Consider the following 18,952-nt stretch of genomic DNA (forward strand, 5'->3'; position numbering starts at 1 on the left):
CGAGCAACAGAAAGCTGTATCGGGAGTTTTTCATGTTGCTCAACAATTATTTCATTGACACTTTTCACGTAATTAGAATATTTGAGAAGTTGATTAATAAAAACTTATTATCTAATTAGGTGGAATGATATATATATATATATATATATATATATATATATATATATATATATATATATATATATATATATATATATATATATATATATATATATATATATATACTGAGTATCGCCAAGCGACGGCGAACAACATTACATTGGTTCTGTCCAGCTGCGTGCATTTGCATATATTTAATGTTAGGCTCAAGTTAGGTGGTACACCTTATATATATTGCATGTGACGGTGGTCATCTCCGGACCACCGTCAGTTGCACTTCGCTCCTCGAAGAGGCAGAAACATGTGTCGAGTAAGCTTCGATCTGAACCACACTTTGCAGTGTCAGTTTAAAGCATGAATCCGGGACCTCAAAGAAGTGCGACGCACACTACTAACGCGCGTTTCTCTCGCTTTTACTACTAAATCGCCACTGACATCTCGATTTCATCATTGGGCAGCTGTCGGCCCAGTTTTTACGCCATGGAGCCTTACTTCCTCGAGAGAGGAAGCAAATAATTACGTTACTCTTCAATGCGACGAAGGTTATCATCCTGAACGTTCCGTAGGTTGCAAAAGTGGCGAGGAAAATCAGGGACTGCGAGATAACCATGAACAGGGGGTCAAGATAGTCCGCATGTCCAGAAATTTTAATGGATTCCAACACCAGTGTCAGCTTAAGTACCAGTGCCGGTCTTTCAGCCTTGTGTTTATAAGTACCTTGGCGAAAATGCCACAGGCAATCTGCCGGGACGAAAGTGTATACGGTTTACTGCGTTGTCAACGGACCGGAACGCATAATTATACAGAAGCGTTCCGCAAGCTCCGGTGTTCTTTCTGAAAGACCATATGAGCGAACAAATGTGATTGTACAAGTTCGTTGCTGAAAATTTCACCTTCCCTCCAACTCCAGCGACTCTAGTACGTAAATGGTCCACGTATATGAGAGTTCCCAACAAGAAAATAACATCAAGTAGTAATAAAATATAAATTTTATTTGAAGAAACTGGAACGAAGAAAGTGATTATATAGAGCATTTCGCGAAAGGCTGGCGATTGTATAAATAACATTTTTTGATCTCTGGCCGATATTTATTTAGCTTTCGTTCCACTGGCTCGCGAAAGAATTTTGCTGAAGTGCTGAACGAAGGCCAATTGAGCCCCACATAAATTGAGCGCGAAGAATATACAGGGCGTTTCAGCGAACACTTTCAAAAATCTTTAAAAGTCACCTGTGGCAGATATCACAATTCTAGTTCATGAGCCGGTCTACTCGAAGCGGCGGACAATACTCGCACAAAAAATTGAGATGCAAAATCGACTAATTAATAAAAAATTTCGCTAATTGAGTTTTATCTAATTACATTATGGTCCATACATTCTATTACAATTACAAATTCTAGCCGTGGAGTTCGCAAGGCGGATCCACTTGGAACGAATTTTCGAGATGACACCAGTTTCGAGATATAAATTGCCGAACTTTGCGGAGAAATGCATTGGCGTTCCAGTTAATTTGTTAACAAAACGTTGTTTCATGCAGTGAAGCACACAAGTAACTGGAACGCCAACGCATCTCTCCGCAAAGTTCGGGAATTTATATTCGAAACTGGTGTCGTCCTGAAAATTCGTTCCAAGTGGATCCGCCTTGCGAAGTCCACTGCTAGAATTTGTAATTGTAATAGAATGTATGGGTCATAATGTAATTAGTTAAAAACTCAATTAGTGAATTTTTTATTAATTAGTCGATTTTGCGTCTCAATTTTTTGTGCGAGTATTGTCCGCCGCTTCGAGTAGACCGGCTCACGAACTAGAATTGAGCTATTTGCCACAGGCAACCTTTAAAAAAATTTTTGCAAGTGTTCGCTGAAACACCCTGTATGTAGCATGCGTGTAACGAGTGTGACCCATGGATAAAAAGCCTGTCCGTAAAACAACAACAACAACAAAAAAAAGAGCTTGGCAACAATGCGCGAGTCAACTCTTGCGTTTTTGTTACATCCGGGTGCCCATTTCCGATCCACTTCAGAGCGCACGCAATCGCGACCTAGAATCACTTTTTTTTTTTATTTTTCCCTCGACTGCGAAGAGGGCTTGCATATCTACGCTATGCGCGTACGCGGGCTGACTCAACGTTCGCTGGCCTCATCGACAATGAGAAATCCCTCCGACAAGCACGCGCTCGAGCTGGCGGCAAGCGAACGAAAAAAAGGAAAACTATATGAAACACAGCGTCGTCCTAATTCTTGGATTAGATTTGACTGTTCCTAATTCACCGCCTCATATAGGACGCCTCGACTATTGGACACAAGGGCGGGAATGTTTGCTCTGCCCTCCGGAATTCAAATGGTTCAATGACTTAATCGCTAAATTCTTGCTTTGCGAGCCCTGCCGGATTTTCTTGACCGTGGCTGCTGGGCACTAGTTGCTGTCTCGCGCCGAATAGCTCGCACTTGGAGATCGTGGGATCGAACCTCGGTACCTCAGCACAGTAGTAGCCCGGTGCTCTAACCGTTAGGCCCCACACAGTCCCACGTGTGCTAGCATCTATCGTGTCGACGTCAACAAGCTTTTTGATATGATCGCCGCGTCTGTCCCATTGCGTAGCCCGGATGTGCGAAAGCACGGGCGAGGGCACCAGTTTCCTTTACGCCAAAAGGCGCAGGAATGAAACGGGCAATTAAGATCGACCGCACCGCTTCACATAGACTCCAATATATGGGTTGGACATTTCTTTTTTCTGTCAAATTATGGTCATTGTTTCTTTATTTTTTTCCCGTTTTGAGGTATACCCGATTCTCGGGCAATATCTTAGAATCAAGGAAGTATATATGACCGCTTCGAGCGGAAACGTCGTACACAGCCGAGGGCAAAAAGATGCCACCGAATTTGCCTCTACGAGCTGTGGATCGGTATACGTTAGTGTGTAACTACACTGTGGTATCTCGGTAAATGGAAATCGGTAAAATGGAACAGGCTTCCGATTGGTTGGTTTTGCATTTGTACAATGGGGAAAATGGGGAGGGGAAGGTACTTCCTTTGTTCGGAACCGAAATATGCTCGGAACTTGCTACAAACGGAACTACATATACAGAATCAACCTCTAAATGATGTTTTTTTTTTTATTCCCCAACACCTGTACTGTGAAGAAATTCATTCCTGCTGGACGCGCGGCATGCGCCGAACGCCCAATTTACGCTTTATAATAGCGACTTCTTTGGCTGCTGTTACGCCGTTTCTGTCGCTCGGAATCAAGCAGCTAGCTTCAAACAGCGCCAATTCCACCCTAAATATACACGGCAACAAAGGCGACAATGAAGTAAGGGAGGTGACGAAAAATGACTGTCGCAAAATATAATAATAATAATAATAATAATAATAATAATAATAATAATAATAATAATAATAATAATAATAAACACCTTATCCAGCTATCGAAGCGCGGCCGCCCTCCGTTACAAGTTGACAAGGGATGTAGACTTGGTGCATGCATCCCCTGTACTTTCATCTGTGTAGTGAAAGCACGAAGATGGTCGAAGTACAGATTGACCCGGCCGCATGCAAGTACAGCCGGCCGCAAAATATTACGGGCCATCAAATGTTAGAAAAGGCTCAGTATCTAGGCAGCCTCACAACGCAGCCTGGTATTTGCATTTCGGGCCTCGACTAGAATATATGTGTTAACAACGTTGTCGTATGCAGCTTTACTGGCTACTGCTACAGGCTTATCGGTTATTGAATGTTCTCCTAAGTCCCGTGGTCCGTAAACTTTTGGGGCCCGGTGTAGACGCACGTGCATCAAAGCGTTCGAAAACCTTTTATTATTATTGTCATTTGGAGAATGATCAAGCCGCTTATTTTCTGACGGATCCGTTATTATAAGCTTACGTTTATTTGGGCTTGTAGGCGGTTCCTGCCGACTCGGAATTATCGGTCGGCAACTGTACTGTACGCGTAACATACTAAAGTTTTAAGCGCTGAACACCATGTTTTCTGTGTTTTAACTATAGCTGCTACATTTTACTCAACGCTTCCGGCAACAGTATCACGAATGTGCATACGTGACACGTAGTACAGCACTCTTTCACAGCCTTCTCGGTAAAGGGAACTCCTGCTTATCCAAACATACCGAACCCTTGAGGTCCCGTTTAACGAGATGCTACTGTAGTAATCTCCCATTCAATTATACTCGCTGAGCGCTCAGTTTGCGCGGGATACGCGTGTTTAGCCAGTGTGCGGCCGCATGAAAGTGACTTGTGTGCGCTCTAGCATTACTCGAGGAGGTACACGTCGTGGCACCATGCCTTACGACGTTCGCCCCTACCAGCCATCCATCCCTATATAGTGCGCTCTAAAAAGAGATTTATCGCTTACAGCTACCTTTTTCACTTAGGTTTTGTAACAATCAAGCGATTTTATTTTGGTCCGCAAAACACTCGGTTTCGTTGTTTGGTTGCTGACCACGGACACGCCGCAAAACGAGTCCATGTCCCGTAGCGGCTCGCGTCATCCGACGGAGGGGCGCACATACAAAGAGGTGTTTCCAATCTCTTCCCGGACGGTCTAGCGGAAATTCCAAATGCTTCACTGGGCGATAATTGTATATTATATATAGCACTGCCTGGGCGCTGCGCGAGAACTCCGGCGTCGGCGTCCAGCGTCGACCGTCTTTGAGCGAAAATTTATTCCAAACCACGCGCACCCAACCACGCAGGCCCTCCGTAGCCGTTACTGAAGTAATCGAATTTCTGAAAGTAAAATGCGTAAAAAGAAGTTCTCAAAAGTACGACTTGCACACAACCTACAGACATGATAGCGTCGGATCGTAATTTGAATGTACGAGAAAACGTAGTTTTGTTACGCGGAGGCTCAAACATAAACCCCTTTGTTCAGCGTTTCTACCATTCATTGACCGGCGCGCCGAACTAGGGTTTCTCGCAGCACCACCATCCAAAATGGCGCTCGCCTCCGCGCTTCTACCGGAAAGCGTGCCTTCGCGCATAGCGTTCGCCGCCAGCGTTTCCCGGTAAAGGTTACATAAGCTGCAGTTGCCGGGAAGCGTAAGCAGCAGTCAGAGATCCTTGAATGCTATCGCGTTCCAGTCTTAAGAGGAAGCTTTAGCTCGGGTGCTCCTATGTAAATACATGTAAAAGGAGAATTCGTTTTTCTCGGCAACCACTGCACCAAATTTGGCGCGGGTTTGTTGCACTTAAAATAAAGACTCAAAATCTAGTGACTGTTGGCTTCGAATTCTTGATTTGGGCCGGCAATTTTTCATTAAAAATTGGCGAAAATTGAAAATTTTCAGAAAACTCAACCATCAACTTTACAGTTAACGCTGTAACTCAGCAAGGAAGAATGATATCACAATTATGTGAATTGCATATGATAGTACATAGAAAGCGGACAAAATTGATAACTTACATATGAATATTAAAAAATTTTGTAATATGGAAATACTAGCAGAACCCTTGCAACCAACGTAACAAATTCACGTAAGGTGTAAAATGACATCAAATTTGTCCGCTTTGAATGATCTAATGGATGCCGTTTACAGAACCGCGATATCTGTTCTTGACGTAGAGCTATGAATTTGTAAACCTTGTCCTTCTATTTTTTTTTCAAACGGTTGAATACTTGAAAATCTTTTTAACAAAATTAAAGCCCTAAATCGAGATTACGCTTCCAACAGTCACTAGAACTTAACTTTCTCTCTTAAATGCAACAAATTTCATTAAAATCGGTCAAGGGGTTATCTCAGAAAAGCGTTTTTGCGTTTTACATGTATTTGAATAGGCCGTGTCGGAGTTGGGCCGCCCTCCAAATTTCTTTCCTATGCGATTTGGACACTCGCGACTTAATCAGCCTAGCTGCAAAGGCCAATGCATTAGCCTGGCGAGTATTCCATCGTCTAGTTGACATGTTGACGTTGGGAAGTCATGTTTGACAATTCAAGCGCGATCCAGAGGACATAACTTTGGCGTTAATTTGTGCAAACGTTCTATGGGTTACAGCAAATATACAGGCGAAGGAAGGTCATGCCGCCGTAACCATTTACAGCGCATCTGCGATCTGACGACTCGTTCACTCATTCAGATGTCTAACTTCATTTTACTAAAGGTGATGACTGTGCACTGCTTTAGTTGCAGGAGGAACTTGACTCAAAGGCAGTTGTAGACACTATATATACACTCGTTAAAACAATAACTAGAGTTCGCATTGCGGGCGACCTTCCTAGCTCGTTTACTACGCCAAAGGTCGCTCAACATATTGCAGTCCAGTGATAAACGGTATTCACATACATAACATGCCACTTTCAGCTGGTAGGACATTTTCCGCATTCAGGCTTGGCGTAATGTCGTAATATTAAGCCTTTCAAACGGCAAACACCTATAATGGTTACCTGCTCTGCGAAACTTACTCCGGCGTACAGGTTGCGTCATGAAAATAGACCGATAAATCGCGGAGCGCGCTTAGCAAACATGAATATACCTTGATCGATTCCTATTGACATAATTTACCACAAATACGTATTTTCAAGGCCAAGTTTGGAAATTGTGCCCGATATTACATCTATGTCCAATAGTTATATGCGACTTATTCTTGCATTTAGTGCCAATGCAAAACTTGATATTGCTAATATGTGATCAATAATATCTACAAGTGGATCCACTTCAACGCCACCTTTGCTGCACGAATAGGCCGAACGAGACTAGTTAATATCACACAACAGCTGCTGGTTAGTACTGCACCAGCCAGCACACACACAATAGGTTCACAAGCTGCCAAAGAACCTCGAGGAGAAGTCGAAGTTTGACGGCGGCGGAGGGACGGGAGGCGGCGTCTCTGGGATGTGGATGCCCTCGGTCTCCAGCAGCCTCAGGCGAACCTCCATGTCCAACAGAATGCCCATGTCTCCTCGCGCTTCGATGCTGCTCGCGGTGTTGCCCAGTAGGACGTCCAGCCCGTCGAGCCACCGGTTAAGCACTTTAGCGTTAGGAGCCACCAGATTGAGCGGCTGCCCGTCGCCACAGACCACGATGGAAAACGCCAGGTCGACTATCTGCCTGGCCGCCTTCCGCGCCTGAGGGCAAGACGTGCCCGTGTTGATCATTTCGATGTCCGACACCAGAATGGTCTCGGACAGCTCCTCGATGTCGACGTCTTCGCAGGTGGCGTTGCAATCGCCGTAGTGAACGGCCTTTAGGTTGCGGGCCAACTTGACGAAGACGTAACAGTCCTTGATGCGGTTCCCCTTGGCGCCGTACTTTTGGAACCTCGCTCCCTTGCAGAGAACGTTGATGCGGTTCTCGTTCACCAGGGAGACAATATCGGCACGGAGCGAGTCCCGCAGCTGGTTCACGGCTCGAGACTGCCTCTCGGACGCCTTGCGTTCGTCGTTCTCCCGCTGCAGCTGCTTGACGATCTCCGAGTAAGGCAGGGACGACAACGTCGTGCGGAAGCCGTTGATGTCCGCGCAGTGCGGATTGAGCCTGAGCGCCCGGCCGATCTGCTCGTTCACGATGCCGAAAACCTTGCGGATGCTCGCCACCGACGCTCTCATCTCGCGCCACGTCTTGAACACGAGCAGCATGCAGACGCTGAAGATCTCCTCGAAGAAGCACTCGTGGGAGAAGTACATGAGCGAGAAGGTGCCCTCGTCGTCGCTGCCGCCGCCGGCCGGCTTGCCGACCCTGAACACGTGGCACAAGAGCTCTGTCAGCAGGATGCTGCTCTCGACCAGCGGGCACATGTGCTCGGGAGAACTGAACAAGTTTTCCTGGATCGCCGTGGTGAAGCTCAAGTTGTACTTGTCGGCGAAATACAGGAGGTTCTCTATGGCAAGTCTGCCTGCAGGCTTCGCGAAGTCCTTCAGCGGTACACTCACGTTCTCGAGTCCCATGGCGGTGTGGCGAACCGAGAGGCGTCGCTTGCTGTCCAGCTGCTTGTACCTGGCGTCGTCGCAATTTAGACCGCTCTCGGCAAACTTCAAGAGAATGTCCACCTTGCCATTCAAAGCGAGGTCTTCGGTGTCAACGCTGGCTTTCCAAAGCCGCTCGTACAAACCGAGCATCTGGGCTTGGAAGACGTGCAGAGCGCGCGCCAACTCCGAATCCACTTGTCCGTAGTTTGTCAGCCTAGTCCACACAACGCTCTTTATCTTCCAGTTACTAATGGCATTCTTAAGGGCGTCTCTGTGACCAGGGTTGCCTTGGGCAAAGAGCGCGTTCAATAACATGACGCAGTTCCTCATGACGACCACTGACCCTTCTTGCATCAGCAACGCGTACTTCTCCCAGGGCATGCCCATGAAAACCGTTTCGTACGCAGCCGCGTTACTAGTAACCACACATTCAAGCACACTGAGAAAAACTTCCACATTATTCCAATCCGTACCGTTAGCACAGTTCGTCTCCTTCAGTATCCTGCTCAAGCACTTGGTCGAAAGTATCTCCCACGTTATCAGGCAATGATCGATCAGACCCTGAAGGCACAGAAGCGCTCGGCAGAGCATGCTTCCTTTGTACACACCGGCTTCAATCCAGTTGACAATGGTATTGTGACCGTCGTAGGCGATGAACCTGACGGCGGAGTCGGGATCCGCGGCGAGGATCAGCAGCGCCTGCAGGGCTTCCGCTTTCTCGTCCGGCGTGCCGGCGGCCAGCTTCTCGATGACATCGTTCCTGTTCATCGGCATCCGCACAAGCTGGAGCATGTCTCCGTTCCTGATGTCCAGCTTGTTGGCGTCGAAGACGTACACTTCACTGCCGTCGTACTTGATCGCGTAGCAGTCGGGGTCGGCGATGCCCACTCGCTGGCACACGTCATCGATGATGGTGGACAGTGGCAGATCCAGATCAAGATCGAGCAGCTGATCTCCGCGGGGAGTCTTGACGCCGACCTTCGCCCGCCGGCCGACGGCGGGCGGCTTCGCGGGACAAGCCATCGCAGCTCCGCTAATCGGGGCGCCCGTGACCCTGCGCAGTCATATACTCATCGCACGCCCGGCGAGCGCAAGTTTATCCATCCCCGACCCGGCGTGGACTTCGTGCTGACGCCTCTATCGGGGTCGAGCTTCCTTATCGGCAGCGCGCTGCGATTCCGCCGCAGCATCAGTGGGGCCGTTGCGTCAGCGATGCCAGCGAAGCGCGGTGAATATCGGTTGTATCGGTGTCGGCGGCGGGCCGAGGCGAGGAAGAATCACACGCTCGGCGCGTTCCGGCGCGCTTACAAGCGCGATCACGTGCGCCCCCGCAGTCATGGACCACTGCGTACACATCACCGACGGCACGCGCCGCTGCGAGGCGTACAGCACGCAACACGGAATTCCGCAGCAGCAGCTGTCGCCCGACGAGGGCGTTTAGCGGCTGCTGCACCACGCTCCCGCGTCGACGGCATCGTGCGTCCGGTGCGTTCGATGGCGACTTCGTACGCCGTTGGGCCACAGCCGCTGCGGGCGCGTCGACGAAACCACCGGGCGGTAAACTTGCGCCGCTGCCATCACGCCACTGCCGTAGCGCCGTCGTTGCTGTCGGCGCAACGTCACTTACCTGACAAGCGCGCGTCTTACGGTAAGGACACCCGAGACGACCTCGGGAAACTCGACCACGGAGGAGTGAGTCGCGGTGGAGAGGGCCTCGGCGGCAGTCGGCGCACGCTCGTTGATGGGAGCGGCGGGCACGGCGCCGAGGCACGCTCCCATCTCGCGTAAGAGCGTTCGCTGCACCGTATTTCTTCTTTATTTTTTTTTTCTCCCTCCCTTTCATCGCTCGCGAACGAGCGGGAATGCAACGGCGATTAGTTCGACCTGTTCCCGTTTTCTCCCTTGCGATAAAAAAATAAGAAGCACGCAATACATGGTGCAGATCATTGCTGTCACTATACGCCCTCATGTGGTACCGAATGAAATACAATAATAATAAAAAAACGATATGAGAAACACCGCAGCAGTGGCGGTGGGGGCCCGTGTGCCCGGTACGCCGCTCAGGGGCTAGGCTACTGTAGTTTGGCAGGAGGCCATGTAATACTTTCCACCACGATCTTTAATGTGCACGATACACGAGAGCCTTTTTTGCATTCCGCCCACATAGGAATGCGGCCACCGCGGCCGTGAATCGAACCTACGACCTCGTTCTCTGGAGTGGAGTACCATGGTCATTCACCAATTACAGCCGCAGCAGCAATTACGGATGTAGTAGGGACAAATCCTGGACCCTTGTCTATGAATTTCCATGCTGACAAGTAACTCAAGATTTCTACAACGAGGTCTGCCTGGAAAGTTCACAAACTTTTAATTTTTCTTTTATTTAAATAAAGTTTTAGGTTTTACGGGCCACAACCACGATATGATTATGAGGCATGCCGTAGTGGGGAATCCAAATTATGACCACCTTCGTTTCTTTAACGTGCACCTAATGCATGGTTCATGGGCGTTTTTGCATTTTGCCCCTATCCAAGTGAGGTGCTGTGGCCGTGATTTGATCCCCTGCCCTCGGGCTTACAGCACAGCACCAAAGCGACTAAGCAACCACGCTGTCTTATTTTTTTTTCTTGTTCCAGTTTAGATTTCAAAGTATATTGTTGATAAGAATGGAATCCTCGGCCAAGAAATTGACTACACATAGTTTGTAACTTAGAAAGTAACTGCAATTAGCACCTCCCCGAAATTAAGAACTGCTCTCAAAGCCATTGGTTTGAATCGACTGGCGCCACTAGAAAGATTCATCTGCTGAGCTCTGAACCATTCCAAATCAAATGTTTCGGTAAACATTTCATTTCTTTGTGGTAGAACCACTGGATTTGATGCACACACTTTCCGTGCAGACCTTGCAGTCACAAACTCTGCCCTTCCACGTACTACAGGAAAAATAAAATTTCTAGTTTAGAGCCTTCAATATAGTGGAGAGAGTGAAAAAGGAAAGACAGGGAGGTTAACCGGACAAATGACTGGTTTGGCTGCCCTGCACGGGGGGGGAAAGGAGACGACGGATTGAAAGAAAGGAGGCAAAGGCAAAAGGATAGAGAGAGTTCACGTGCTCACTACTAAACACAGGGGGCCTGTAAGTGCCTTCCCTGGTTTACTGATTTTAGAGAGAAGTCATTGAAGTTCACATAGCTGTCTGGGTTGGTGATCGGTGACGGCACACGGCAAGCCTTCATGCACACACTCGTACGTACGTACATAGGTGCACGCACAGATACACATGCACAGAAAGGACTATTCAGTGGCTTAGGCTTTCTTTGAAGAGCCTTGTCACATGAGCACAGGAGAAGCACAAAAATAAACCACCTTTTAATACAGATCACAGTGGTGGGAAATGAACGAACAACATGGAACATCCAGACGCAGGTCTTAGCTGAAGAACAAAACAAGCTATGAATGGAATAGATGCTCAGATTTACAAGGGATGCTCTTTCTCTTGAATGCACAGAACTGAAGCACACTTAACTATGGACCAGTATTGCACAACAACCTTCTTGCTGGAAGTTTGTTGCTCAGGCAGTACAAAATGAGGCACCATCAATGAAGCTGACTTGCTTTGGGCTCTGGCTTGAAGCACTTCACGGCTCTCTGTTGATTGTGATGCATCCATCGTCAGCCAGCGGCTGGTAGATGAGTTCCAAGGAAGAGTTCATCAGGTCTATTTCGATGGGATCGCTATCTTTCTTCTGTAACAAAAATAAATGAAAAGAAACCAGTAATAGGGCTTAGTACAGTATTATGGCACATGAGGAAATGAATGAGCATGCATGTTTTACGAGCATAATGCAAATGAGAAGCCGAGGATTGTAACCCCCCTTTACCCTAGATGTCAATGGACCCAGCCTTCCGAAGCCCTTCCCAGAAGCTGTCATCTCAAGTCGAGTATGCAAATAAACTGAGCACAATGCACACACGATAGGCCTTCTATCGATTAGGACTTCTTGGTCACCCTGCTTATCGGTGTCGTAGCGGTCAGGTCTCGCTAAATTCGACTAGTTTTGAACACTCAGCTAGCCTCAAACCAGCCGAAACTTAAGGTTAGACCACACGCATGCTTGCCAGCATGCGTTCCCTCCTGGCTGCTCCTGGTTAGATGCCTAGGTAGACTTCGCTTTGTAATGAGCTATTCACAGCACTTCAAAATGTGCAAGCTGGTTGTGGCTTCTCTCCATCGGTCAAGTTAGTGCATGACAAAGCTGGTCCGCACCACGTAGCACAGCCAGGCAGGAGTATATGAGTGAGAGCGCGCACTCTAGTCCTGTCGTGTACAAAGCAAACACTGCGGTTGCATGTAGCTGCAGCCTGCTCCGTAGCGTAGATACCGCAGCCGCTGTGGGGTGCCGCGATGAATCCACTGGCTGAGCACACTGTGGCTTGCTGAGGGCAACCGCATTTGGCACGTAGTAGGCGGAAAAATCAGAAATAGTGGCATCTACGTGAACATCCAAATCAAATTTGAACTGTATGCCAGTAGCCGGAGCGTTGTGGACACACCAAACTCCGCAGTGGCCTTTGCAGTGTAAATCGTTGCAAGAACATTTTGTGGCAAAGTACTTCTGAAATAGTCTAATTTAATTTAAAGTGCATTTCTCAACTTCGAGAAAAAGTGGTTCAGGGCCCCTGAAGTTATCAGTACACATGTGCAACACGAAAGCCTGAAATATTTTTCATATTTGGCATGCAGCTAGTACTACTGTTTAGTAAGTAGCCTAAGTGTAACCTTTCAACACTCAGGTGCTGGACAACATAGGCATGATCTTCTTTGAAATCTAAAGCAGTATTTCCTGCTTCAGAATGTCTGCAAGCGGGGCAATGGCTTTACCTAATTTTACACTTTAGAATGTTTTATGAACAATAAGCAAACTGCACACACTTTCTATACTTCAGGAAAAGTGAACAAGAAGCATGTTGCCAAGTAAATTGCTTGATAAAATCTTTAAAAATGAACGAGGTCAGCTAAAGAATTGGCTTGCTTTGGAAATAGCTGCTTACAACGGATGGGATGCAACAATGCACTATACCAGTTACTGAGCATATTAATTCAGAAAAGTGACAAAGTTCAGTTATTCCAAAAATGCCCAGGAGCAGAGCACGTAGGAAAATGGCCATAATCAAATATGCAGGATGTCTGAATATTGCTTGATATGAAAAAAAGGTTGCAGAGGTGCTACCTTCTTTGCCTTATTTTACTGAACTTTACTTGCAAGGGGGTGCAAGAAAGATCATTCTTTCTATTAGCAACTGAAGTAACAATGAATTTGGATAAAAAGGGTACCCTCAGAAGGCAATAATGGACCTCAGGAGCATCTAGAAGACAATGATTTATACTTCAAGTCATAAACTCTGTGCAGTGCAGCAAAGCTAGAGGCCACGTCAGCCAATCACAAACAAGAACTGGCTCCATGTCTCGATAAAAGGAGCAGTGCTTGCATGTTACACACCACTAACACTCCTATGATTTCTCCAATCACCCAGCAACACTCAAACTAAGATCGATTACCAGCAGATACTGGGGCAAGCCCTTCTGTTTTTTGAGCCTGGTTGGCAGATTACACCCATAGCTTCTGCAGCACTGCACTTCATTTTTGAGAGGGAGTGTAGATAAGCAACTGGTGGAAGTTTTCCTTCAAATTTTTCTTTTCTTTCAGCTATTACTTGTGCCTCAACTTTTTTAAAGCTACTGTTCTTCTGCAGCCATACTACGTTTTTCTCTGAGTACGTACCAAGTAATACAGTAAAGAATCTACACTGACCTTGATTCTGGCAAGGCAGCCAATTTTGTCATCAAAGAGAATGTCTGACATCATCAACCTTGCTTTGTTTTTGTCGCCAACAATGCTAACACCGTGAAAGCGACAGGCCTTTGCTTGCATGGGAATGTCCAGAAACTTGGCTGGCAGCACACGCAAGCTGTAATGAAACGCAGGCAAGATAGGCACTTACTTCTTAAGCTAAGGCACTGATTGAAAAAAAGGACAACATGACAATAAGCAGCCAGCGACAATCAATATTGCAAGATGCAAAAGGTGAACAACAAAGAAGCTGGATGATGCCGTACTCTTCTTTCAAGATGGATTCGCTGTTCCCATAGTCGACGTAAAAGACTGTCACCTTCTTCTTCTTAACGCCAGTCACAATACCACGATACCACAGTTTGTCGTAGCCATACTTGCCAATACATGGTGTGCCTGAAAGCAAAATAGGCACATGGGAGTCACACAAATGGAAAAGCAAATGTAATACACCTGGTTTTGCCACACAATGTAAAGCTGAACATGAGAAAGGTGCACAGAAACACAGAAACTTGAAGTGATCAACAGTGGTCAAACAATGAATGTTCTAGTGTTGTTCAGTTGTTGCTGGCCCAGCAGAGTCACGTCTTTAACAGCTCCCCTTGACTAGTGTTAGGAATGGCCTGCCGAGGTGGCAACGTGCAAGTTATTTCAGCCCGCTGCACATGTTTCGATCCACCCGCGATGGGGGTGCCCTTCAGAGAACCAGCGAGGACAGCGCTAACCAACCGTGAACTTCCTTTGGAGAACTGCGGACTACGGCAGCTCTGGAATTTAGAGGCGCCGGCTGGGGTCGGGCGTGACCACCTGGCTACGGGGACGCGGGACAATGGACACCACGATGACTGCGCTGCAAAGGTCGTCTGCCCGCGGAGGGGGCACTGAAACCTGTGTGTGCGTGTTTGTAAAACGTCCCGCAGAGAGGCGGCTTGTTTACGATGACGTCGAACGTTTTGCCTCACCTAGGGATCTAGGGAACACGAAGTGGATACAATCAGCTGTTGTCGGCGGCTAGAGTGTGCTCGTCGTCATGCTCTGTGCTCGTCAATGTACTCGTGAGCTGTGTGCTCCTTTGCTGTATGTTCATCTTGTGGGCTCCATTTGGGAGTCACGCTAGACTGAGTAAATGTATCTCTTGTTCAAAATGTAAATAAATCCTGCTCGCCTAGTCCTGTCGCCCCAAGTTCCTCCGATTGTCCTACAAGCCCGACTCCAAATCTTACAAATGGTGGCAGCGGCGAGATCGTCCAACAACTCCTACAACTGATAACAGCGGTGGGATCGTCCGACAACTCTAATACTAGTCCCATTGTCAGAGACATCCGTTGATCGACCGCTGTATGTAAAACTTACGACACTGAAGATTGTTTTCTTTCTTGTGCTGATAAACACAAGGTTACTACAGCGTACCCCTATGCAAGACCTTAACCTCACTGAGCTTTGCTGATGCAGGTGGCAAAATGATTGAGGCCATAAGATCTTCCACAAGTAATGGGTGTCTTGCCTGCAGCATTAGTGAAGTGGCAGTGAAAGCAACAGGCCCTGTTTATCTCCACATAATTTTGACTGAAATGTGCTACAAGAGAGACAAGGGACACAGAGGACAAATATGGGAACATCCCAGCACTTTTAGTGCATTAGGAATGTCAAAGTGCAAAGAAGTGTATGAAGCGTGGGTCACGTAGTGGGGGTATAATATACAGTAGTGCCACTGACGAATTAAGATCTGGAGCAATTTCTGGAGCAGGAAAATGTTAATTGCAGTGCAGTTTAGGGCACCTAAATATAGATTTTGGAACACTATAGAGTAAATATATGCCAATTACTGAAAACATCCTAGGGTATTTCAAACACTTCAAATCAAAAATAATTATTCCAGAAAGTACTTACTGCCTGTAAAACAATGTTGCTCTACCTCTAAATGCAAGAAAATCGAGACCTATTATTTGAGTATCCCTTTATTTAAATGAAGACAACAAACCTGTTCACACAGCATGCTGTAACTACCGTATTTCCCTGTGTACAAGTCACACCCTTGTATAAGCTGCACTCCCTTAAAGAACAGCCACTTCTGCAGAAAAGTTAATAAATATATTAAGTCACACCTTTGTATAGACAACAACGGCACTGCAGAGCGGTGCTGCCGCGCTGACGTGAGAGTGCTGCATGCGGGGTAAAATTTTAACCAGCGGGTGTACGTCTCTTCAATCTCTCCTTCACGCCGCCGTGGTTGCCTGCTGCTCTGCACGTGTTTGCGCAGGTTTCGTACCGCGCGCGTCTGTGTGTGGACGTTTTCGTTCAAAGGACGTGTGCACGATGTATACCAGCTTCGATGTGCCTTTGAGAAGACCTGTGGGGTTGACTATTTTCATGGCTGCAATGTGGCGAAAGGGCAGTGTCTGCTTAGCCACGTAGATGACGCAAAGCAGTGAATTGGAAACAACATTGTATGTGTTGCTGGAAAAATCGCCGGCACAAATGATGCGTGTTGGCTAAAGTCATTTTTGCAGTTTCCCACAAAATGTCTGCTACAAATCTATGTTGCCTCTGTTGGCGACCACGGACTTCCATCGGCATTGTGCGGACATATGCCAAATATATCACCGCACAGCATAAACACGACATGCGTACACAACTTGAACCAGTACATCCCCTTACAGTATAGACTAGAGACAGCAGCGTAAATAGTTTAGTAATTTTTTAACAGTGGTCAAGAAACGGAATTTGAAAGCTGGTGTCTAGGATGAAAATTGCCGTGTGGACGTCTACAAGAGGCACGTGTTTGACGCATTGCAGGTTTGCACACACATATTCTCATGATGTGCTGTGCTTACCTGATTATGATGCGCTGATCTAATGGAGATTTTGGCCACCGAATAAAAATCTGTTGCAGCCATTCAAAGGCTGCAACAGGTTAACGGTTGTGCTCTCATTATCTCTCGCGGTAGGCTGGCGCCGAGCTTTTTGTCAGCGGTTGTAAGTATGGCAAGGCAGGCGTGCAAATTCAACATCGCCTACTCAGTGACGTGGGAGCCAAAACAAACGTTCGGAAAGTGAGATGCTTGCGCGATCTCAAAATAAGGCCATGTTTTGACGCCTATAATGCATGGAACATGAGCTTGCGTACATCGGCAAGCCCGCATGCTTAGAGTGCTGCCATGTAACATCTGCCACCTTTAGTAAATGCCACATATAAGTCGCACCAACATTGCTTTTTTACATCTTATGAACTTCTTTTTTGACAGCTGCCAGCTTAGCCAAGCTTTCAGCAAGGCTAGAGCTACTATCAGTCAGATACACGTAGCCAGACTCAATGTCATCAATGCTCTTCTGAGTCAGGCCAGCCTTAATCAGCCCTTGATAACGCTCAAGCATTGGTTTAAACACCACAGGTGCTTTTCAATGGTCCGTTTTTTCCTTGTAAAGCAGAAGCCTCTGTACTGCAACTGGCTGATTCACAATTGGTGCCGACTGATTATATAGACAAGCTCGATTATTCGGACTACTTCGAGGCACCTTCACTGGCCCATAAATTGAATGTGTAAGTATGACCAAGTCGTTGAATAATTCGGACTCTGCCTGCTTGAATACGTACTAATTTGACCAAAAATGACTTGAGCGGAAATACTAGCAGTACAGTTAAACCTCGATATGATGAACTTCAATATAACGAAATTCTCAGCATACCGAAGCATTTAACACGTCATAACCTCTTGTCCATAGAACACCATGTATTTGGAACATCAATGTAACTAAGTGTGTTTGCATGTGATTTCAATGTAATGAAATATCAATGCCACTGCAAAGGAATGCCGAGACAATAAATTAAACTTCCGTGGACACAGATGGTCAGATGACTGAATTATAAGTGGCTGCATGCAAAACACACCTCTCAAATCGTGTGCTGTGCGACAAGAGCAACCAACGAAGAGGAGCTGCATCATGTTTCGTATAAAGTCCAAGTGTGATAAGATCCAGCACCGACCACGCCCAAACCATAGGACAAGCGAACCCTGACAGGCCAATCAGGAGTCCCACTGTGTTGGTTCCGCGTGTCCAGCATTTGTTTATTTAGGTGTTAAATAACGCAGTCCCAGAGGCTGCAAGTTATTTAAGCAGCGCCAACTCCACCCTTGATGTCTGCACTGATGAGGACATGGACTGTTGCTAAAAAATTGCTGTTAGTCGGCAATGATAGCATGGTCAATTTCTGGGTCGCAACTTTTTAGTGATGCATTCTGCTCGATTCTATATGCTGCCCTTATCATCCACCATTCACGGCCAGCTGATAACATTGATGAAGCAGATGGAGCGTCGCTCTTATCACTGACGAAGCGCAAAAAGGAGTGGCACCAGAAAAGGCACAGCTACAAAATTGCAGTCCTGTTATGGTGCCAGGGGTTCAACATTTGGTGCATGCATTGATTGTACTTTTGTCTATGGTAACCGCATGAAAATGGTAGAGATACGGACTAACCAGATCGCAGGCAAGCCTATGTGTGCACAGCAACTTCTGAAGCTACTTTCACTGTCATGACATTTTGCGCGACTACCACTGGACATGTAAACGAACAATAGCATTTCTGGCAGAGTGCCAGGAATGCCGTCGCTCGCAGATACTGAGGAGTCTGATGCTAGTCACACAATACCAAAAATGAGATTCTGAGAAAACTTGAAAAAACAAAATGAGCTTATTTTTTATAACAGAACGCCACAAAATATTTGAATATATACAAGTGCTATTGCATTAGCAGCCTCCAGGAATGTACTCTTTCTGGCTAGTGTCCCTACGGTGATGCCTTCTGAGCACCCGCTGCATGTTTTCAGCAGATGCATGCTCAGCAGACGTTGCAGCATCTCGTTTGTCCCAGCAACAGTGTCGTCGACGCGATCTAGTAGTATCAATCTTCGGTCAGTAGCAGGGGTTGACGCTAATGCTGTAAGTTTTCCTTGAGCTTCACTGTCAATACGTTGCGAAAATTCCGGCTGCAGAATCGTAGCGTCGTGCCAAAATGTCGATAAAATGCGGCTATTGTTGGGAGCGCTTCGGGGGTGTAGGCCTAACACGCCATCAAGATCTCCGG

General features: G+C 46.9%; 2 protein-coding genes across 3 annotated transcripts in view; both read right to left on the minus strand.

Annotated features, from left to right (window-relative positions):
- Positions 1-1,070: 1,070 nt before the first annotated feature.
- LOC126522668 (engulfment and cell motility protein 2-like) lies at positions 1,071-9,662 on the minus strand. The gene has a single exon (XM_050171443.3). It carries the CDS (start codon positions 9,037-9,039, stop codon positions 6,868-6,870), a length of 2,172 nt encoding a protein of 723 aa, XP_050027400.2. The 5' UTR covers positions 9,040-9,662; the 3' UTR covers positions 1,071-6,867.
- A 1,708-nt stretch (positions 9,663-11,370) lies between these two features.
- Positions 11,371-18,952, minus strand: part of qin (tudor domain-containing protein qin) — a 118,920-nt gene continuing 111,338 nt past the window's right edge. For both annotated transcript variants that reach the window (XM_072288838.1, XM_055066525.2), the window contains 3 exons: positions 14,135-14,264; positions 13,830-13,986; positions 11,371-11,762 (listed from right to left, as the gene is read on the minus strand). In XM_072288838.1, coding sequence (XP_072144939.1) covers positions 11,655-11,762; positions 13,830-13,986; positions 14,135-14,264 — 395 coding nt within the window. In that variant the 3' untranslated portion in view covers positions 11,371-11,654. The remainder of the gene's footprint in view (positions 11,763-13,829; positions 13,987-14,134; positions 14,265-18,952) is intronic.

The sequence above is a fragment of the Dermacentor andersoni genome, chromosome 6 (assembly GCF_023375885.2).
Source record: "Dermacentor andersoni chromosome 6, qqDerAnde1_hic_scaffold, whole genome shotgun sequence".
NCBI classification, from domain to species: Eukaryota; Metazoa; Arthropoda; class Arachnida; order Ixodida; family Ixodidae; genus Dermacentor; species Dermacentor andersoni.